Source organism: Sturnus vulgaris, chromosome 8 (assembly GCF_052056855.1).
Source record: "Sturnus vulgaris isolate bStuVul1 chromosome 8, bStuVul1.hap1, whole genome shotgun sequence".
NCBI classification, from domain to species: Eukaryota; Metazoa; Chordata; class Aves; order Passeriformes; family Sturnidae; genus Sturnus; species Sturnus vulgaris.
The window spans coordinates 18,663,116-18,686,948 of NC_142250.1; the positions used below are offsets into that span (position 1 = coordinate 18,663,116).

Consider the following 23,833-nt stretch of genomic DNA (forward strand, 5'->3'; position numbering starts at 1 on the left):
GCAGGGAGGTGGTTTCAGCCATTAAAAATACAACGTGAGAATCCATTAATTTTCCATAGAAACAATGTCGTCACAGAAGCGAGACAAATCCGATCAGTCATGCAAATGTGCTGATGTTAAATTCTCAGGCCTGGGTGGGGAATTTGGGTTGCCAAAAACGCCACAATGAAGAGATCAGAATGAGATTAGAGGCCAGAGTGGCTGCAGCACTGACAGCACGGTGGGGGCATGGGATGTAACCAAAGGCACCCCAGATTACAGCGGAGTTCGTGCCTTAAGCCAGGCACAGGTGTCCCAGCAAAAAAGACAAGAAAAAGTCATCCTTGCATGAAATCTCAGGAATTAGGCAAATGCAACATTCCTGCTCTGCAAACCAGAAAGGACCACAGCTCATTCCAGGCAATAAAGGTCTCAGCAACCCACAGGACTCACAAGCTGCAAAGTCACAGCATCAGTGAAAAGCAAGAGGTGATAGCAGAGAAAATGGGTGAGCATAACACAGCCAAGCACCAGGCAATTCCAGTTTTGGAGAGAACTGTCCCAAGTTGGTATCAGCACTGTCCCAGGCACATGCTGAGCTGTGATAAGTCTTAAAAATAGCATTTATATTGTGTTATATTGTTATATTAATAAGGGGCAAAACAATAAAAAAGTCTATTTCCCCTCCAATAAAACAAACAAACAAACAAAACCCTTAAACTAACAACCAAAGACAAACAAAAAGAGACCAACAGACTTTATCTCCTTTCTTTACTCTTCTCTACAAAAACCAAACATTACAAACACTCCCTGGAAGGAGATACTACACATGAAAAATGACAGTGGCACTCTCAGCAGGAGGAGTGGAAATCACTCACCCTGGCAGGGAATGCAGCCCTTCCTTGCTGTCCAGTCACCATCCAGTCACCATCCTGGACTGGCCTCACCACAAATATTTAGAGGTTAAAAATAATCTTGCAAAATGAAGTGTTCCACCCCTGTAATACACAAAGTATTGCTAGAGTAACACCTGGGACAAGGATGCTTCTCAGACAGTCTCATCACCAGCAAAAACAGTCCAAGGAAGCATATGAATAAAAACAAAGGATAGGTCAAAACACATTACAAGAGATGTTCCACCCAGGTTAATCCATCAGTCAAAGTTTCAGTATTTGTCATCACAAACAGCCCTTTGGTTCACCTTTTGAAAATGCACTGGTTTTGCATTTGAAGCCTTTAGTGCTATGGCCATGGCAATCCCCTCCACACAAGGGCTGTTCATGCTCATCCGATGGCTGCTGGTGTCCACAGCCTGGGGAAGGGCTCAGCCCATCCATGTCTGAGAAGGGGCACTCACACCACACCATGCACTCAGGGAAACTCCCCATACCACCAACCTGCCCCAAAAGAGGCATTTACCAAGTAATTCACCTTGGTCACTGCCCTCTAGTGTGATGTGATTCAAAGAGGTGGCTTCCCCAGAAGGGGACAATCCTGCAGGACACAGTGGTGTCCCAGATGGGTACTGTGCTGGTAGCTCAGTGTACCACAGCCCAGAGCACAGGCTGCTGAAAGGACTCTTGGTTCAGAGAGACACTTGGTTCCAGAACCCCTAAAGTACCACATGCCTCTCTGGTCATTCCCTGTCTGTTTTAAAGTCCAACAAGAAACCTGAAAAAAAACCCAAAAAAACCCCAAAAAACAATGATTGTCTCATCATTTCTATAGAGTGAACAGGATCTCTTGTGTCCCCTTCTGTGGCTTATAAGGCTCCTGTTCAAATGCCTCTCTGGAACTGCACCTGTAGACACACACATAGCAGAGGATGGAGCCAGCCTGCTCTGGCAGACACTCTTCCAGTCTGCTTTGCTTTGGTGAGCACTACAAATCTGGCAGCAGCACATCCCTCTACAAATACTGCACTGTGCAGACATCCCTGTGCAGCACACAAAATCACAATGCTGCCCTCATAGCAGAGGTTTGCATCCTGCTGTGGCTTTCTTTCAGGTGGTTCTTCCTGATGTCCCAAAATGTTCATTGCTTCCTCCCCCTTCTCTGAGTATCACTGCCATAAATGCTCTGTTCTTGTATTTCGGTGTCACTATTCCACATCAGCTAAACCCAGTCACCCAAACATCTACAGCAACAATCACTGATTTCTCAGTGACTCCCACCTTGGTCTATCCCATCACAGTTGGCATGCATAAAATCAAAGCTCTCAATATTCAAAGGCATTTTTATATACACACACCACAGTGAGCATCTAGGACTGTGTAGCAACACAGCCCTCCCAGGGTACAGAGTTCCACACAGCTTCAGAGGCTGCTGTAGCTCCAGTGACAGAAGCATCAGTTTTGGGTGCAGTTTCTCACCACACAAAATTGCTCTCAGGATTTGCACCCAGAAGCCACAGCAGCCACAGTTTTTCTGTTTTCCTCAACAAGATCTCATTATGCTCTATTTACTAAGATTGCTCAGAAAGGAAATTGTGCTCTGATCAGACCTCGTAGTTTTAAACTAGGTTGTTGATAGACCAGCAACACAAGTGAAAGATGTTAGCAAGCAGGTCATGCACCTTGTCTTCTTTTAACACAACTGATCCTGCACCAGTGTGAGCAGCCATGAAGGCAGTGAACCTTTAAGTGTAATTACCTCAATCTAAATTATTTTTGCAGTAGGTACCCATCAGAAGTTGGTCTTTATTGATACATTCTTTAACATGCTAGTTCTGTTTCAAGCACTTAGGTACATCTGGGTGAGGACATGTTCTCACTTCCCAAGCGAGCCAGCTGCACCTTTCACTCGCTCGAACATCACCGACAAAAGCCTGCTCAAGAACACGCATCTGTTCCACGCATGGCTCATATGGCTCATTTAAACTGTTTCCATATGTTGCCAAAGAGCTGTGACCAAATGCCACTTGCAAATAAATGAGAAGATTGTCTGGCTTCCACAGAGAAAAGTTTCATCTTGGAGCAGCAGCTCCTTTGTCTGCCTGGGCTTCCCCAGCCCCTTCCACAGTCAGATGTTACTGACTCCTCTTGGGATCATGCCACTGCAGCAACACACTTCACAGATCAGGGCAGGGAGACTTTGGAAAGGACCAGTGATGAATACTCAACATGTGGAAATCATAGAATCATAGAAGGGTTTGGGTTGGAAAGAACATTTAAAGGTCTAGTTCTAATCACCTGCAATGAACAGGGACACTCTCAGCTAGGTCTGGTTGCTCAGAGCCCCCTCCAACCTGACCTTGAGTGCTTTCAGGGACGAGGCATCTGCCACCTCTCTGGGCAATCTGTTCCAGGGTTTCATCAGCCTCTATCAGGGTAACCACCTCCTGCTCCTTGTTCTTGTTACTTACTCATAGAACAGTCATGTTTTTTGCTCAGTCCTTATCCAGGACATTTCCATCGGGCACCAGGCTGTAACTGTTGGAATTTCTCAAAGCACAAATGAAGCTCTGTGGCTCCATATAAGATATAATTTCATGTTCCACATGTTGCTGTGACACCATTTCACTTCTAAAGTACACACAGTGGCTTTCTTCTCTACTCCAGCCTGCCAAGAGGTCACTTGTATATTACAGCTAGACCACATCCAACTAATGGTCTGTAGATGTGCAGATGGCAAGAGTGTCAGTAAGGCCTTCACCCAGGGTTGCTGCTCTCCAAGAGGTAGATCCAATCAGAAGCATACAATAAATATCTCTGTTTGGAAATAGATGGGAAGCTATTAGAAAGATTCAGAAATTCAAAGGGGAAAGTAAATGGATGCCACTATTTTCCTTGTCAACAATGGCACATTGTATCTGCACCCCAGAGAAGTGCAGTGCAGAGCCTGTGCCTACTGGACAGCCACAATAAAATCACATTTACTGCACAGTAAAATCCACATTGTCTCTTCAGACAGAGCTTGCTGGAGCAGGCACCAAATAGATGCCTCAAAGAGCCATCCACAGATATATTTCTCAGCCTGTCCTGAAGAAGTGATTATTTTATGGTTACAGAATCCAGGATAGAACTGATGTCCCAGATCTTCACCTCAGCACTATTGCACAGACCACCCACTGCTGAGCAGCACCAAGGTGCTGGAGCTCCCCTCCCTTTCTTGAGCATGGAGGGTGTCTACTCCTTGCCCCTTCACCAGGCAGAAAAGGCAGTCAGACCCAGGGGATCTGAGAACATCCAGCTCCACGTTGCCTTGCACAGGGGGCTGTCTCCCATTGCTCAAGGTAAGGGGATCCACACTCACCAGAGCTATGCTGCTCCTACGTCCAGTGGCCACCTTGCAGCATCTCCTCCCTCTTTGGGGAAGTTGTTGGGGACTACAGACACAGTTAATGGAAAATATCCCTCAAACCTGATATTGGGTGAAGCACATGAAAAATTACTCATGCAATTGATTCACATGGTTTCTGTCATTCAGAAATTCCTGTGCATAAAGGGGAGATGTGGGATTTGCACATAACCGACTCAGACAGCTGCAGATTTCCATAGGCACTAAATGTCTGCAGGCAGAAGCCACTCCTCATGTAATCCCATTAAACAGCTGGAATGAATGAAAATGCTGTGCAATTCAGCACACTAACAGCAGCCACCCCTGCTTCCTCCACCATTAGTGCAGGGTCCTCTCCAGTTCAGCCTCTTCCCATGGGTCCAAATTACAGGAGTTATTTCATGCCCTAAACTTTGCAGGAAGCCTGGAGCACATGTGAGCCTACAGTAAAGGAAGCCTGGTGTCAGAAAGCACTCAGAACATATCCAGGCTCTCCATCAGTCTTCTTCACTTTGGGGGATATCACTGCAGAACATACAAGTCTTCTCATGGACAGAAATCAATACACTGGAGATTGGGAACAGAATTAGAATCAATACACCACCATCTCCAAAGGCAAGATGGAGGAACTCATACAAAATAGAATTGCTTGTAGATTGCAGGTCCAGACTGGAATCAAAGGCTCTGGAATCAGGAGGATCTCAGGTGGAAGTTGTTTGCCATTCAAAGGCCTTTCATGGTATTTATCTACTATTTATCATGGTATTTATTTACTGTATTCACACTACAGCAGATGTGAAGAGCAAGCATAGAAATACAGTGTTCAGCAATTTCACCTCCCAGACAAGGCCAGAACTGAGCTCTGCTCCCTCAGGCATCCAGCAGAAGATGATATTCAACAAGGCTTATGTTTCATGCATATGCAAATATCACTTAACTTTCACACCCCCATTAACTGCCAACTCACCCCGAGTGCTTTCCAGTCACATCTGATTGTCAACACATGAAATCACCTACAGGTTCATGGAAACTGTAGGGCTTCTCAGGGAAGGTTAATTACAGCCATGACTCTCCAAACAAGCAAGCAAGATGAGACAAGCACATGCACAACAGAAATACCATCAACTGTAGATGGTATGCAGCTTGCAGAATTGTTCATTTACTCTCCCAGAGGCACCTGGGTTTCTCTCTTTACGTCCCATCTTCCTTTCCAGTCACTTGTTCCTATGGCCTTTCCTGTGCTACCACAAGCATTCAGAGGACTAGAAAGTAAAAAACCTTTTGGTTCTGAGTAAAAACCAGATCAGTCCCTCTTTGTGCTCAGTTCCTACAACTCACTGATACTGGGAGAAGGACAAGAGAGAAGACCATGTTCCTCAACAGCAGCCCAGCTTTAAATTGGAATAAATTGGCCATGACTGCAACATCAGTGGATGTGACTGGGTCAGAGAGCACTTGTTGGACCCTTAGGCAGTGGATGGACTTCTGTCTCAGTATGCCCACCCCTTGCTTTCCATCTCTGTCCTGAGTACAAAGCATCAGTCAGAGGTACTCATCCCCGGCCTTCACAAACATTCATAAGCTTACATTGTAAGTATTCAACTATACAAACATATAAATATAAATCATAAGCGTTTCTGCTGGCCATCTCCCTCTGAAACACCTCAATTGCACCCTGTGCATTAGCCTAGTCTTTGTCAAAGCTCTGCTCCCCATTTTGTGACAGCAAGTACTTGGCACTTTTGCAAGTGATCCATATGCTCCTATGCCAAACACTCAGTAAAGCACAAGGCTAGCAAGGATCTTTTTTCATCCTTGCTCTGTGTGTACCTCCCTGGCTCTGCAAGAGAAGAGAAAGGATCTCTGTCCAAATCAGTGCCCCCTGCCCCACTGCTGGCTCTGTTCCTGAAGCACTGCCAGGCTATCACTGGATTAGCAACTGGCACAACACGTCAGCAGGGTAGGGCTGGAGGTATCAAAGCAAACTTCAATTTTGGCATTTCTCAGCTTTAATAAAATATCATTACACAGACAAGTTCTTCCCCTGACAAGCTGTTTGTGCCCTCTGGATAGCAAAGTCTTGTGTCAGAAGTGTGTCTGGCTTTGAAGTGTGAGACTGCAGCTTGACAAAAGCAGGGAGAAAAGGCAAGAGGGACCAGAGCTGCCATGAGGCAGCTGCCAGGATTTAGCAGTGCCAGTGTGGTCTCAGGGCTAGCCTTGCCCTGAGACAACGAAGTATTTTTTTGGCTCAGGCTCTAAAAACACTTCCCAGCCAAAGGGAGACTAGTCAGGGAAAATTCTAACCCAAAAAACTGCAAAATAGAATCTAATTCCTGTCCCACAGCTTTAAGCCAGGTCTTATCATGAGCAACCCTTGAGCATTAGCAGCAGGCAGGACCACCAGCCCTGCTGGAAAAAAAAAAAAAAAAGGCACCAAAATAGAGAGTGGCTCATTTACTGCAGGATAGTTTTCCTGGGTTAGAAAGAAGAGATGGTGCTCAGGTGTTTGCTCCAGTGGCTGCTGGTTTTCAACCCCTCCTGCTCCTCCAGAAGATGCCATGGGCAGGGGATTAGCTCAGCAGGAGAGCCTGAGGAAGCAGTAGCAAACCCCTTTCCCTTCCATCAATAGCACAAAGGATGAGGACAGAGATTTGGCTCACTCTCTCAGAGTCAGCTCCGGATCAGCAGAAAGCAAAATGCAGGCACTTTCCAAAAGGGCTGCCCCCCTTCAAAAAACATTCCCATCTATTCAGCTCTTGTAATAACCCAGCAGCAGCAGATCTGCTCCCCCTTCTGTCAGTCAGCCCTCTGCAGCCACATCAACACCCATCAAATGCCAGGGCTGCCCTGCATGGAACACAGCTTGCACAAGATTAAAAACCACCATAAAGCAGCATGGCCTAACATGGAAGTTTTCAAGTTGTGCTCTTCTTATTCCCCTCCAGATTTTGCACAGACCTGCAGTATTCTGAGAAGCAAACCTTTATCCAATCTTTATGTACCTAGGTACAAGAGAGTAGAGCTCCCTCACCATCAGACACTGAAGAGCTGAAAGCAGGAAAATCCACTGGTAAGAAGGGGTATTACCAGGGTCTAGAAGTCTGAGGATGTTGAGAAAAGGAATATTCAAGGAAGCTCAGAAAACATAATTCAGTTTCCAGCATACCATATTCCTCAAAAAAAGCAACTAATGTGCTGGTTAGCACATTAAACTCACAGTGTTCCATAACATCAGAAGTGTCCCTACCACAGGACATGGCATAACTGTCACACAGAACTGGGTGCCACTGGGTGGGCAACCATTATGTCCATGGCTGCTATGGCTTCACATGCTTGGCTTTGATTCCTTACCCGGTCTGACCACACAGAAAAGATTACAAGTGTGGTACAGTGGGTGAGAGAGCAAGGGAAAGGGGGAACACATCAGTGTATTTCTCTGGGCTTGTTGCTAATACACCCTTTTACACCCACACACGTGATGCTGAAAATCTACTGCGACTCAAGTGAAACCTCACCTGCTCCACTAGTCCTACACAGAGGGCAAGCAGCCATTGGGAAAGTCTGGGGAAGAAAACCCAAGGAACTTCACAGATCTGAAACAATAAATAACCCCAAAATATTCCCCTGAAGAGGGAAACCAATGCACTACACTAAACACACACGCTTCAGCCATCAGCAGGGAATACTGAGCATGAGCTACCCAAAGGACCTGCACTGCCACTTCATGCTTTCCACGTGCCAACAGAATGAGGACAGGTTGGGAACTTTCACAAGCTAACAAGTGCCCCTGTCCATGGCTCCTTAAAACTGCTCTTCCTGGGTCATCCCTAGCTCCTAAGTAGAATCTCAAACCAGCTGAAAGCCAGTTATAAGCTTGTCTGACCTGCTGCAGAGAAGCACTGAGCAGTTCCCACAAGGTGTGGAGCATGGCTGCCTGCTACTGCCCTCAAAGTTTCCTCTCCTCCTTCATAGCCAGGGCGACCTCAGACTCCTTAAAGAAAGAAATTTTCCTTCAACAGCAAAGAACAAGCATTTTCTGCTATTAAAAAAAGCTGAGTTCTTCTGAATCTCCCCAAGGCAAGAGTCAACATGTGGGAAGCTTTGGTGTAAAAGGAAACAAGAATGGAAACAGGTAGGCACTAACTAAACCTCTGAGACACCAGATGCTCTGACTCCCTCACAGGTGAGTAAGAAAAGAGCACAGGGATGCTGCAGTTAAGCTCTGGCACTTCTTATTCCAGCAGGCTATGGATGCTAAAAGCTTACACAGGTTCAAACAGAAAGCAGATGGAAGACAAAGCTATCCAGTACCATTAAAGACAATGAGCCAGCTCTGGACAGGGGACTGTGGAGTCTACAGCAGTCAGGGAGACCTTATGGATTTACCACTCTGTCTTACCCTGCTTTTCTACATCTCCTTTGGCATTTACTGCTGTCCCAATGAAAACAGGTTACAGAGTTTGTTTTGAAGTAGATCAGTCATTCTTAAGTATTAACAGTACATTTCTAAGGGATCATTTTAGCTTTAGCAAAGCTCCAAATATAAAAGAACAGATTAATAAAAGGCCTTTAGAAAGTATTTTCCAAGTGCTTATCCATGCCTTTTGGCTCCCAACTAACTTTAAAATTCTGGTCTGAATTGTCTTGGTGAAAAGGATAATTTTTATAGAGGGTCTTTAACAAAATGGCAGGATGTCTCTCTTAGAAGTCAGAGTAAAACATGCAGTGTGTTGGACACTTAATGACAGGGCAAATTTTGTAAGCAGGAAAGAACACTGTGGTCACCAGCTGGGGAACTACTGAAGATGCAGAGCCACAGACAGACCAGTCTTCATGGTTGGAAAACCCCAATTCCCATCACTTACGGTTTTATTCTAGCCCAGCTCAGAGAGCACTAACAGACTAAAAAATTCCTGCCAGCCCCAGAGCACCACAAATGGTTTCAAGAGTGAAAAGGTGTTCGAGGCAAAGACCTTGATCTGAGGGTCCAATGTGCAGGCAGCAAGAGAGGGAAAGGGAAAATGCAAGGCTGAAATCAGCTCAGACACATTCAGCTGGGTCAAAGCCTCCAGCAGTGGGATTTATCCAGAGCTTAAAGCATTTCTCTGGGACTCTTTGTCACAGGAGTGTAGGTACAAACAAACGGTAGCTGGGACAAAGGGAGGCAACACACATTTTATTAGTAAAAAGTTAATCGGCTTAAAGTGTGCAACTAAATAAGCAAAGCTTACATTAAAGTGACCCACCAAGAAAAGATGCCATGGAAATAAAGTTATAGGAAATACAATATAGTCTCTATGTTCTTTTGTAATCCATCACGATAAATATTCATGATTCTGGGTTAATGGGGTATGCAGCTCTCAGCCACCACAATAGTTTTTTGTTTATTCTCAAGACCATGAACTTTGGAACCATGAACCTGAATTTCAGGACTCTGTATTCATGCATGTTAGCAGAATTCAGGGCAAGGCAGGGGGATGGAGACAAGGCCAAGACCTTGGCTTGTGACAACGTAACAGAGTTTGCTGCAGTTTTTGACAATGAGTAACAAGAGCTCCAGGATGCACAGAACATCTCCTGTATCTGTCACCCTCTCTGCCTCCACGCCAGCAAAAAGAGGAGGAAAGAGGCAAAACCCTGTCCCTCACTTCCAGTCCATTCAGAACATGGCTCATTCCAGAGTCTCCCTCTTCAGAAGACTGTGGCATCCTCAGAGCAGCCCTTGAGGAAGCAGAAGCTGCTGGCAGCACACAGCAGCACTGCAAAGCACAGCAGAGCTCCACTCCTCACACAGAAGGAAGACCTGCACACCCCTGAACACAAAACTTTGAGCCTGCACACCAACTGAAAGGACACTTGTGCAAGTGTCCTCTGACAACAGTCCTGAAGAAAGAGGACACCAAGCTCCAGGCCTGCATTCACCAAGAACACACCATCCCAAAATGGGTTTTAGAGAGTGCCAAGCCTCCCTTGGCAAGGGACAACACATCCAGTTGTTCCTTTGATGGTGTCACCCTCTGCTGACAGCAGCATTACCAGCCTTCCCTGTTTGAGACCTTCCAACCTCTCTACTCCAACTTGCATTAACGTGTACAGATTACAGTGCCCCTTTCAAGGCATGTTAGGAGCCTTTGGGGTTAATGAAGGACATGTAGAAACTTAAAAAAAAAAAAAAAAACAACAAAAACCAACTACCACAGACTCAAAGTTCAAAGCCTTGAAAGCAATAAGAGGAACACAACTTGAGAGTGTTTGAGCAAAGGTATTTTAAGACATTTTAGTTTGTTGGGTTTTTTCCTCACGACTATGATCCAGTAAGGTCTTCAGCAGATTTCTAGTATATTCAACTCACCAAAGTATACACCCCCTTTCCCAATAAAAACTTCCAGCTACCTTCTTCCTCTTTCCTCACATGATGTAGTGAACTGTAGATATGAGTACTGCAAATGAGACTGACAGTACTGTAGATTTAATCAGCATATGCAGCCTGATAACGAGGATACCATGGCAAGAGCAAACAGAGCTCTGACTGCACCAAGATTGAATCAAGTCTGGCTAATGGGAAATAAGATTTTACTAAGTCGAAATGTAAAGTTTGTCTATGTGATGGTTAACTAGATGATTGGAGTAAAATATTACCAGCCTTCTTGCCAATGGTATGTAAGCACCCGTAGAGCTCAGTAAAAATCGGATTCTGGTCACCATTCAGTGTCCCCATTTCTCTCTCATCACCGATGGTGAACCATGAAAGCAAGGTTTCCAAGAGCCTGGCCCCAGTCAGGCCCTGCTTTGCTGAGAGCTGGGAGCACATCTCTCCACTCTGCACCACTATGGATCAGTCTGCAAACACAGCTCACACCCCTCCTCTGAGCCCTGGCGTTTAATTGCCTGCTTCAGGGAAAGCACAGCCTAAGAGTCATAAATAAATGGGATCTATTCTTCATGCACCTTTCTTTAGGACAATCTAGATGACAATCCTTGCCACACAGAGCTCTATTCCTCTATTTGGGCAAAGCTGATCACTGTGATCAGCTGAACGTGAGCAGCACTAGGACCAACCACTAGGACCAATTAATGCAAAAACCAACCATGGCTTCAGAATGCACTGTCCTGTAATAACACAAAACTCTAAGAAAAACAACAATACACCCTTCAACCTTAAGCCTTTGATGCTTCAGTTGCAACAGTTCAACACAGGACCAGATAGAACATTTATACATAAAGAAGATGAATTTAGCAAGAAGTATGGAAGTTGAGAAATTAACACAAAAGATGAAAACATACTTTTGGAAAGAAAACTGTTTCTCCAGTTACTGAAATATCTGCCTTGAATCACAGAAAGGCTCCATCTAAAAATCAAGTACATCAGAAAACAACAACAACAGCCTTCTCAAAAGCAAGCTGTCTTGTATTTAGCATATTTGTAGTATTTTATCTCTGCAATACCTGCAACAGCACAGAGATGGCTGTCCAGAGGGAGAAACACACAAATGTGCACAGTAGGAGGGGAACTGGTTGGGAAGCAAACAAACACTTTCCTCATTCCCTGTGTGGAATTTTGCACGGAATGACACCCGTCTGGAACAGGGGACACCCCCAAGCCCTCCCACTCAGAGCCAAGGAGATGCCTTTTCCCTGCACACTTGCCACAACCAATCTCTGTAACAAGAAGCCTCTGGGACAAGCCCAAACCTGGCAGCTCCTTTCATTTCACAAAAGCACCGGGATCCAGCCACTGCCACAGCCCAGGAGGAGAGAAAGAGCAGGCACACGTGATGGCTTGAGGTCTCCATTTCATGCATGCTTGCAAACCCCATGGCAAATGCATCACACCTCTGCCAAGAGATGAGGGATTGTACAACAGGCAAAGAGAGAAAAAGATGCTCTTTTCAACATCCAAACAAAAGAGGGCAGCCAGGAGGTTTTACTCCTCAGGTCAACATCCTATTACCAGCCAGCAGTTTGCCTTGACAACAAAGCTTTCCAAGAAAAGGCACAGACGTGGGCACTTGAGCAATGGCCTTAGGAGATCCCAGCTCTTTGCCCAGGAAACAGCAAAAAAACCACCCAAACCAGCATATCACGTATCACCTTCCTACCGAAGCATGACAAAGAGGAGAATATATGGCAAAAGAGGCCAACGAGGGGAAAAACAGAAATCAATAGGATCTAACAGAGCGTGACGGAAAATCACTTCCCTCATAAAAAGAGGTTACTTACCAGGTTAATGAATCTTTTCTGTTCTGCACTTAGACACCCAGGAAATGGAAGGGTCACAGGAGCAGTGTGGGTGGGAATGAAATCCCTAGAACATGCTTTCAAGAACAATCAAAGGTTAGAGATTAAATCCAGACAGCGCTCAACTGCACAGCACATCAGCAGCTTGGTACAGGCGCCAGCTGCAGCTCAGAGTGTCCTGAGCAAAACACTCCTCCACCATCAACAGCACAGCAAAAAAACAGACTCCTCTTCCAGGGCAAAACCAGCCTGACAGGCCACCCCTGCCCCCACAAAGGGTCAGCCCCAAGAGCCAGAGCATCTCTGCCTGCTTGGGTCAGCAGTACCAAAACAAAAAGGTGTGTGGGTCCCTGATGTGGGTAACTGCAACAGAACCATGGAAAACAGACTGCACCAGAAATCATGGTGTGCAAATCACATAGACAGCTCTTGGCCCCGTGGCCAAAACTTCTCAAAACTCACTTTTACATAAAAGTTCTGTTCCTTACCTTTGCTGGAAATGCACAAGCAAAAAAAAAAAAAAAACAAAAAACAAAAAACAAAAACAAAAGCCAAAGAAACCAACGAAGAAGCATCTGGGCAGTGGCAGAGTACCAGATCTGGTGATAACAGAAGGCTGAATTAGACCTCTGGAATATCAAACAGATCTGAAGCCAGATACATTCTGGAGCCCTCCTGGCAGGCCCCACAAAAAAAGCACAGAGTCCTGCTGCTTTATCACTTCCCTTCCCACATGTAGTTTGAGCTACTGAAACAAGTGACCCAAGGATCGCTTGGGAGTAGATCACTTAGATCGACTTGGATCCAAGGTATTCGGTGAGGGAAACACAGGTGCAAGAGTTCCATCTTTTTTCAAGGCCACTGAACTTGCAGGTCACTATATTGGGTTCCCCCACAGCCTGCAAGAATTATTTACCAATGGATGTTCTCAGTCTGACTCCAGTACAGCTCAAACACCTCTGCCATGCAGCTGGACAAGCTTCTCCTGCAGCAGCTGCCTTGTTTACTACCCACTACCCAATTTCTGCAACAGATATGGATAGTGCAGCCAGAAATCCCCTTTGTTCCTCGTATTTAATGCAGTCTCAGGTTAGATTTGTTGCATGGGATAGCTGTTCAAGTCAGAGTTCCATGTTACATCATCTGCCTTCATTCCCAAGGAACTACACCACAAGCTCCAAAGCAGACCTAACACTGGCATTTCTGTGAGTTTTGACTTTGCAAGTCTAGTGAGTTTAAGGATTTTTATATCTGAGGAATTTCAAAGCAAAACCAATGCCCTAACTGAACCAATACCTTCATCACACACATCCTGCCAACACACACAGCAGTGTGGACAGTCCTTCACAGCAGATTCTGTCCCTAGAGCTGGGACAAACCCTTCTGTCACGTACAGCCACTGTTAGTGGGAAGAAGGGCACAGTTTGTAATTACATCTGCCTCTTTCAAAGCCTGCTCTTTGAAATGAACAACCCCCAGCAGGTCCCACCTGAAACTCAGCATGCAAAAATGCCAAACAAACCAGTCAATTTTGCCAAGTTCTGAGCAAATGGAAGCGCTGCTGATTAGGCAGTGCTGTTTGCAGACAATGCTAAGGTCAGTCACGTTGATGGAGGAGCCTGAGACTGGCAACACCCACGATGACATGACAAGTGGAGAAAGGTAAATCTCACCATCCAGTACTGGATCAGTCAGTCTCTGCTAATTAGGAGGCAGAGGGACCCAACTGTAATCCCAACAGCAACTCTAAGGAAGAGATAAAGACTCAGCAGACTTAAATTTCTGTCTTTTAACACTGTGGTATGGTTTGCTCTGGGAATAGCATCAGGGTTTGTGGATGGAATAACTAAAGAGATGCTTTTTACTACAATGCTGACATTTACATGAACACAAAATGACCTGAGAGGACATGAATTTCCATGAGTCTCTGGCTATTTGTACCACCCAAACCACGGGCTTGAGAAACCAGCATTTACCAATTACTAGGATTTCCTGAGTGCTTCCTTCTCAACATGCAGTTAGAGATTTCTCTCCATTGCAAGCTAGGCTAAGGCAAACTGGCCAAGAAGGGGCAATCAATTATTGAGAGTTCTTTAATAAAGGCCTTTCTTGCACATTCAAGCAGTTTCTATTGACAGGGAACTTTCCTGTTCAGGATGTGCTAGAATGGGAACATCAAAGTACGCTTGGAGATCAGCATTTCTGGAAGCTCAGCTGCAACAAAGGAGGAAAAAAACAAAAACCAAACAAACCCCGAAGTCCTAGTAGCTGAATCAAAACAACAGCCAGTTTCTGCTTAGTCATCTATCTCTTCTGAGTACTGAAATCACATTTCAGCACGAGTTGAAAGCGGTTTTGTTGCAGCTTAATACCTGAAATACTTATGATCCAGGACAACACAGTCATTCAGTGGCAGAGGTGCCTCCTTTCTGCCCAGCCTGCCTGTTTCCAATCAGCATTCAGACTGCCCTGTCAGGTCAGTGTCCCCCCAGCCCCATGGTCACCTCCCCAGCACAGACAGCTCTGCACCTTGAGTCCCAGCAGCCAGCCCTACATTCCCTCCTGTTTCTCAAAGGGAAGGGGAGCTGAGCAGAGCAGCCCAATTCTTACAGCAAACAAAGCTGACTGATCAAGTGCAGCACAGCAGAGGGATTCACCCAGGGCTGCTCCTGGGTGAGCAAGGAAGGAGAGGAGATGTCAGGAGAAGCCTGGGGGAGAAGGCAGAACACCTGAGGCTGGAAGCAGAGAAGGATCTGAGCAATTCTCCAGGCAGGGTTTGGAGAGAGCTTCAGCCAAAGGGAGACCGGGGAACATCTGAAATGAATCTGTAAGAAACACAGAGAGAAGCAGGCAGAGAGCACAAAAGTCTCTGCAGCAAATGCCAGGGGAAAAAGGAAGGAAATTAAAGTATCAGGGAAAGCAGAATGTATCAGTGTATCAGGCACAGGGCACTGTCAATTTCCAAGGACTAATGTGTGAAGCTAGGCAGGCTGCAGTGTGTATTGACAGCCACACAGCTGGGCAAGAGGCCACTCACCTGGGAGACACCCACGGGCACAGTTTTAGCAGCAAGAAAGAGGAGGGTTACCACTAAATGTAGCAACTTCTTGTGTTAACCATTAGCAAGGCACACTACACAGGTTAGAGCAGAAAGAGAATGAAATCTTCAAGCACAGCTGCAAAGGTAGAATGTAATTACACATATGCAAAGTGCCTCCAACCATAATCCTAAGCTTTGTGGACTTTTAAATCCTGGAAGACTTAAAGCACAGTTTCTTAATGCCTTTTTCTAAGAGTCTGTGACTTACCAATCTTATGCAACAAATTAGCTGAAGAACAAGAGCATTCCTTTATCTCACCTGTCCAGGCTATGGTCAGGGATAGACACCTGTGAACTGCACCCAGACTAGGAAGTTCAATAAAAGCTCTGGAGAAGTATCCATGACAGCTGCAAACACCTCTTCCCCACCCTAGAAGGCTTTTTTTTTTTGGGGGGGTGGAAAAAAAGTCCTCTGTCCTAAATTTACCCATCTTTCTGTCCTGTCCGTTGCTAAATCCCAAGGTGTAGCACAGAGGTTACATCTCCTACAGGCCAAGCAGATCCAACACACCCTAAGAAGTGCCAAAGATCAGGCATGATTTAGTCAGATCCCAAGAAGGCAGATGAACACTGGAAGGACTGCAGACCCAGATCTCAAGCTGCAGTGATCATAAGGTTTTGCTCTCCAATTCCCCAGGCCATTGACTTCCCTACTGAGGAATCTCAGGTGCAATAAAAGGGATGGTGGTTAGTATTTCTTTAAGCCAGAGCCATTAGCTTGTGCTCAGCTAGGATTATAATCAAAGTCGTCTTAAACCTTTCCTTTGAGGAGGAAACTTCTGTTGCAGCTCTACCTTGCTGTAAAACACCTCCCCAATGGCAAACAGCTGCATCACTGAAGAGTGACTCCAGTAGTTTTCACCCACCTGTTTTCCGTTCTGTAACTGCTGTCATCTCCCCAAAGCAGGTAAATTAAAGACTGAACAGTCTGGTCTCTCATTCTTTCCCAGACCACCCAAAAAGAGTCAATTTCCTCCTTGAGTATTTAACCCTTCCTGCAATGTACCAGGGAAAAAAATGCAAAGGGAACGATTGCCAGTGAGAGCTCTCTCCTTCCTCTATAAAAGTTTCCATCAGCTCAGCACTGAAGATTCCACAGACTGGGTCATGTCCCAGACTCTTCTCTCAGAGCACTCCAATATAAGCATCGGTGGCAAAGGAGCAAAGCTTCCTGTTCTGGAAGGCCACACACCTCCCAAAGCCAGGAGAGCAGGACCCAGCTGCCAGCACTGACTGTCCCTGGGTAAGCCTATGGCTCCCACTCCCTTCCACAACTCACAGCCCACACCACTGGACTGGGACCTCCAGCACAGCTGCACTGCCACTTTCCATACAAGCCCAGAGGCTTCAAAGCTGTACAGAAAATCTCTAAGATGGAAATGAGATTTCTTCACAGGATTCTGTGATTCCCAAGGGAATCCCAAAGGCCACACACTCTGCCAGTGCTCCCACCATTGCCAAACTAAATAAGACCACTTGCAAATTTGCAGGAAAGCTCTTGTCAAGAAGTGAGTGGACTGGATCCACGGCACAGCCTGTAAAGAGCTTTCTGGTTGTGCTGCTAACATGATAGATCCATGCTTGCAACCCAGAAAACAGCTTCTACATCCCACTCAAAACCCAATCCACATTCAAATGACCCAGACCTTACAGATGCTCTATCCCCTTTCTCATTTGATTACCCCCTCGAGGCTTTCATTTCCTAATAGCAAATTCCTCAGCTACCCACAGAAATGTCTGCACCTGACTTCAGAGTTTGCACCGCAGCCGAATGAAAGGTGCAATCTCTAGAACAAAAGGCACTGTGCCTTTATAGAGGAAGAGCTGTGGGGAACAGAACAAAAATGAAGCACAACTGACAGCTCTCAGGACAGCACTGGCTGTGAAAATTCCAAATACATGGGGCATTTAGAAATTAGTGGATCAAATCAGCAGGTAGAGCAGGAGCAAGGATGCACAGCAGTATCCTGTGATGGACAAGCAGCATCCACACTTGAAGAAGCTTTGGCTTCCAGGAAAAGATAAACTATCATTGTCCAACAGCTTCTCTAATAACTTTTCTAGTGATAAAGAAACAGGAGATATGGAATTGCTGCTCAGTTAATGCCCCTTCACACCTCTTGCCTCAGTTCTTCCCCTTTTGAGCTCATATCCTGAGAACTCCACAAAATCCACGGGGACTAATTCAATTTCTAGGTGCTACCTTCCTGCCAGAGTCCCGATGTGTTTTGCAGCCTCCCCAGGCCAGGCTCTGCCTGCTCAGAGCACTGCAAGCAACAGCCCAGAGCAAAACCAATGGAGAGATCAAAGTCTCATGGAAAGAAGCTGAGCTTGAGTGCAGAGCTCTGGTACAGGCAACTCCTCCTTGGCCCAGCTCTCCTCAGCACCACAAACCCCCCCGAAGGACTGGAGGCACAGAGGCAGCAGGAGCCCAAGCCCCCTGTGCCTCAGGAGCACCTGGCTGGGCACGCAGCTCTGCCAATCCCCCAGTGCAAACACCAGCACAGAGAAACTCTGCCCTTGGCCTGGGACTCACACATGGAGGCTGGCCCTGCCTGGCAGGACATGTCACACCAGGATGAACTTCCCAGGGCAGAGAGAAATAGGATTCCAACACAAACACCCTCAGGGGACCCCTCCCTGGAAGATGGGCGATTGCACTGCACCTCCAGCTCACAAAAGGCAGGAAGTATCACATTAGGAGCCAAAGTACCCGGGAATCAAGACGATGAAACCAAACTGCAGCTTTTTCTCCCCACCTGGCAAGTGGAAAAGAGCCTCATGGCAGGTTTGAGCTGGAAGGAAGGGATCAATCAAGCCTGTACACATCCAGTGCCCAGCTCTTCCTCCTCTTTACACCCCCCACCTCCCCTTGTTGACATAAGCTGGATGATATTATCCCCAGAGGTCACTTTGAGCCTCAGAGATTCTGCTCTTCACCTCAAATTAAAGTTTGTACAAGCTTGCACCCAAATAACTACCAGAACAAATTACAGTCCATTTAATTCCTTTGGTTCCAGTTTGTCTGAGGAGTCTCAGAAGGACAAGCCTGTTTTTTTAGAAGGCATCCATGGTTCCTCCTGCTGCCTGCCTGTCATACAGCCTCACTCAGACCTGCACACTGGCCTGGGTGTCCTCAACTGGATCCTCTGAGCAGCAGATTCATCCAAAGCACATGTGAGGCTTATGACATTTTCCCATCTATTACAGAGGAGATCTAGGCAGGAACCTTTGTACTATTCCCTTTGAAAAGCTCCAGTGAACTGCTACAACACTCAGCAAAATCCACCCCACAGAGCCAGCGCTGCCACCTTCCCTGACAGCTCAACCTTACAGTGCAGTGCTGCCTCAGCTGCCCTTGATCAGCCATTCAGGAAGCTCCTTTTTTCTTTCTGCCTTATAAAAAGGCAGGAAAGCGGCCACATTAGAAAAAGAAAATCCTGGATGGGTGGAATTAAGAGCTTGAGCAGCAGAGGAGCTATGGCCCATCACCTGAGCCCAGGTAACTGGACATGTGTCGATACCAGTAGCTCAGTGGTTGCAGTGCTTTAGGAAGCCACTGCCCTGTGCTGTCCCTGCTGCCTTGCCGCAGGAGATTATTACATCCTCCACTAATGCAAAGGAGCAGAGCAAGTGCCAGGCTTTTCACTCCCAGTCTAGCAGAACCACCATCAACAGTCTGCACTCAACCTCAGGGCATGAGCTGCAGGGGTGTGGAGCTGCCAAGCTTTCACATCATAACCTGCCAGATTTAAATCCATCACAGCCTCTGGGCCACAGCCATTAGCCACAGGAAATTAGAAAAAAATAAAAGAAGATAATTAAAAGAAATAAGTAAAGCACCATCGTTTTAACAGCTTTGGAAATCATGTAAGAGGAGCAGCACCTTGTCTTCACAATGGGCAAGAGCCTGCATACACTCTGCAGCCACAGGAACCTGTGCCTACAGCGGCCATGGAAGCATCACCACAAGTCTCATAGTGCCAGCTGTGTTTCCACAGACCACCTGTTTCCCCTTGCAAAACATACCAGACACCTGAGCATTTCACAGCAGGTCTGCAGCCATTGCCCTCTCCAGTCGTGCTTCTTGACAGATCCCGACACTGTCCCACAAGTGGAGGAACTCAGGCCTAAGGAAGTTAAGAAGACTTGTCACTGCTACAGTTCATCAGGAACAGAGTGTGATAGACTTTCCATAAGGCATTAGACCACAGCCCAGACAGGCCCTCTTGGAGAGGTACCTCTATTAATGCTGTCTTCACCCTGTTTCACCAATAGAAACAGATCACTTATTAATCTTAGCTCAGCTAACCCTTTGAGATGGTGTCTGCAGCAGAGAACACCTGCCTAGCTCTACTAGGTGCTGATGGTCTAGGACAGGAAGAAGAAGATGGCTGTGAGTACAAGGCAGGGTCTAACACAGGTCCTTGTGGTAGAAGCCTTGTTTGGTTTGACTTGGAGCTAACTTCAAAAATTGGAACTATTCAGTACACTGAGAGAGGTACACAGCATGTAAGGAGTGTCCTACTCTCTAAGTGCTCTGCACTTTAGGTAGACACAGCCCCATGAAGAGAAACTGGATCAGAGAGGCTGAAAATACAACCAGTTAGGAGACACTGAAAGAACCAGAGTCTCTTTCTTCTACAGAATACAAGACTGAAACTTGAGAAAGCTGGTAATGCTGCTCAGCAGTGCAGGAGGCTGCAGCAAAGCAGAAGGCACTGTACTGTCCTCCACACACGCAGACTGGGGAGAGAGGCAAACTCAAACTGCAGCACTGGAGCCTCAGGTCGGGGAGCCAGAGCAGTGCTGGGCTGGGCTGCCTGGCAGCCCCCACCAGAGGCAGCACTGCCAGAAACACCAGCCTGCTCCTGGGAGGAAAAGGAATCACCTGTGTGACCTCCACACATCTTGTTCACTCCTCTCCTTCTATTGGAAAGAAGACATTGGAAAAGCACAAAGGGCAAACACTGAGAAGTCAGAAAATAAAGCTAATTTCTGTGATTGATCTTGCCTGAATTGAATTAACAGGAATAACACACACGAAGTTTTTCTGTCCACCACAAGAAGAGGTACTGATGTAAATGAAGGGAGGCTGTCCCTGACAGCCCAGGGTCTTTTCTGTGTGCATGCAGAAGTGAAAGGGAGAGAACTTGGGAAATGAGGGGACTGCAGGAGTAAAAAAAATAAAAGGTCCTGCAATGAAGGCAGGCAAATGGAAGGATGGAAATTTTTCCCCTTCTCTGCCACAGGTTCCCTATTAGATGTAGAGGAGTCAAATAAAGTAAATATTCTCTGTGTAGTCCTTAAAGGAGCATTCCTCATCCTCCGTGTACTTGATCTGACAGCAGCACCCAGCAGTCACAAGGGCAAGTGAGGCAGGAGAGATGATGGTATAATTTTGAGGAGAAAGCAAGGGTAATTAATACATTTTCAGATGGGAAGGCTGAAGCACTGTACCTGTAGCTCTCCAAGTGTAAACCATAGCTGTGTCACTAACAACCAGTTTCACTAGAGAGATCAATTTGTTACCATTTAGAAGCAGACACAAATACAGTAAAGCATGTTTGGCTGGATCCCATATTCATTACAAAGAATTAACCTCCATATACACCAAACTATCTATCAAATGACAGATGACTTGCTGATCAAGGCAATGTTTTGTGCAAAAAATACTCTCTGGAGAGGACTGAGCTGAATTTTGGAAGGAAACCCACCACACTCAGCCTATAGAAAGCCAGCTAAACTTGCTGTACCAGGCTCTGCAAGACATTATATTGACAGAGCTCGTCTAATGTGAGCAGATACGGCTGCAAGTACGGCAAAAGCAGGCAGGAGAGAGCTGATAACATGAGAAGCTATCACCAAGGGACACCGAGTAACTGCGAGGAGCACATTCAGGGGGTAAAAGCCCTAACTCAGAGACCAAGAACACCATACACAGAGAAACACCTTTCTTTTTCCAGCTCCTACAGTTTTAAGAAAACAGGACTTAACACAGAATTATCTGTAAAGGTAACACAACTAAAAAGGTATCAGTCCCCAGTTTCTCAGCAGAGAAGCAATTCACAAGACTACAACATTCTCCAATAGCTGGAACCAAAACGAGTTACGCTCACATCAAGAGTACCTCCTAGTTTTCCAAAGAGAAAATCTGGGTCCATATTCTCTTTAAATTAACGGAATGCAACACTAGGGATGCCAGCAGCTCCTTTAGAACTCAAACAGAAAAAAAAGCAACGAGCTCAGAACCAGCAGAGTGCGGTCTGACAAGGGAATGAAAACTCCAAGAAAGGGATGGAGGGAGCAGCTGGAGGCTTCCCGGAGAGGATGTGGAAACTTGCACACGGGCACTCTGAGTACCTGGATGGCCCGGGCTGTGTGCGAGCCCCGCCGCGCTCCCGCCGCTCCGGGGCACGCACCGCAACTTCGGGCCGGACACAGCTCGGGGCAAGTTCGAACAGCTGCCAAAAGGCTATGAAAATGCACAGAAAAAGCCAAAATGCTCGGGGGCGAGAAGGGAGAACCCCCGACCCCAAAATGCCAAGCACGGCCGGGCATTTCCTTGGCTTTGCAGACGGGAATCTCGCGCGGGACAGGTGGGGAGCGGTGCGGGAGCGTGGGGCGATTCACAAAAAAAGCCCCGCACAGCCGGGGCCACAGCCCACGGGCAAGGCGGGCAGCGGGGGCAGGCTGGCGGCAGCAGAACCCCCCGGCACCGGGGAAGCCAGCCGGGTGCCGCAGGGTCGGGAAGGCAGCGGGATGGGAAGGCAGCGGGATGGGATGCTCGGGAAGCTCTCGGCCGGGCCGGGGAGCTCCCGCCGCCAGGTGAGCCCGGACACGGCTCGGCCGGGCTGACCCGCGGAACCGAGGAGCGCCTCGCAGGGACACCTGTCCACCGCCGCCGCGCTTCCAAACTTCTCCCAGAGTTGCAGCCAGCCCGCTTCCCTACCGGCTTTGCAAGGGTCGCGGTACTCCATCAGCTCCTCCGCCGTCTCCGGTTCCCCCAGCGCTAAGGAGGCTCCGGGTGCGCCCGTCCCCGCGGCAGGCAGCAGGAGCAGCGAGAGCAGCAGGCGGCGGAGCGGGGCGGCCCCGCGGCCCATGGCGGCGGCGCGGGCGGAGCGGGCGGCGCGGCTGCCCGGGGTGCGGGCACTGCGCGGCGGCGGCGGCGGCCCCGGGGCCGCGGGGGGCGCCCCCGCTGCCACTCACGGCGCCGCCAGCCAATCACGGCCGCGCCCGCGCCTCGGCCCCGCCCCCGCCCCGCCTCCCGCCGCGCTCGGCTGCCCGAGCCACAACGGCGAGCGGAAAATGCATTAAACATTAGAAATCGGTAACACCACGATCAGTTACTATTTACCGTTCTTTAGTATTATTTTCTCTCTGTCGGTACTTCGGGGGCAGCCGAAGAGAATTAGCTGATCCGCCGCCGGGAGAATCAACGTTTCACATCGCAGCCTTAAAACCCGTGTGTAAGTGAAGTTGTTAGACCGTGGATGGAGAACGATGGGGGAAAAAACACTCCAAACTAAAGAGTGGAAGAAATGAAGAAAGATGGGACTAAACATCAAGATGTGCATTTGTCCCCCTCACCTGCTTTTCACAGTAGTTTTCAGGGGCAACTAGGCTGTTTCGCTGGAAATTTGGGCTCTGGGATGATCCATATACAGCAAAGCCTGGGAAATCAGGAAGATGAATCACATGCAAGATGCTCAGTTGCATCAAAATCTACACCTTGGTATCTGATCTAGTAGCTGTCTGAGCCTGTACCATATCTTGGACATCTCTAACAGAAGAGCATGGAGTAACACCCTGGAAAGCATCATCCTTTTAGGGCAGCTTGCTTGTGATGGAGGTAGATCACACAGGCACGATGACTCTGCTGTTTGCATTGTGACAGGGAAAGGACTGATGCCCAAAGCCCAGCCATCTCACTGGGTGCTGAATTGTCTTACAAATAATCTCACAAAGGCCAGCCAAGTGCTTCCATATGAATTCAACACTGCCTAGCACAGCCTCTGGTCTAACAAGATGGGCTGAGGCTGGAGCAATATTTTTGGGTTGGTCATCTGTGCCCATGCTGCTCAGCAGACACAGCTTTAGGCAGAGAGGGTACAGCTGCCATCCTGGTGAGCCAAGCAGAGCTAAGGGTACAAGCTCAGTGGGGTGTTCTTGGGATGAACTTGTATACCACCATCTCCCTGTGCCAAAACTGCTCCTTCAGCTGTGTACCTCCAAGCT

General features: G+C 47.3%; 1 protein-coding gene across 2 annotated transcripts in view; it reads right to left on the reverse strand.

Moving 5' to 3' along the window:
• Nucleotides 1-22,698, reverse strand: part of TLL2 (tolloid like 2) — an 86,476-nt gene extending 63,778 nt beyond the window's left edge. Inside the window, exon 1 of one of the 2 annotated variants that reach the window (XM_014879969.2) lies at nucleotides 22,548-22,698. In XM_014879969.2, the coding sequence (XP_014735455.2) occupies nucleotides 22,548-22,698 (151 nt within the window). The remainder of the gene's footprint in view (nucleotides 1-22,547) is intronic. The other variant, XM_088169031.1, reaches the window with a different exon arrangement.
• Nucleotides 22,699-23,833: the final 1,135 nt, after the last annotated feature.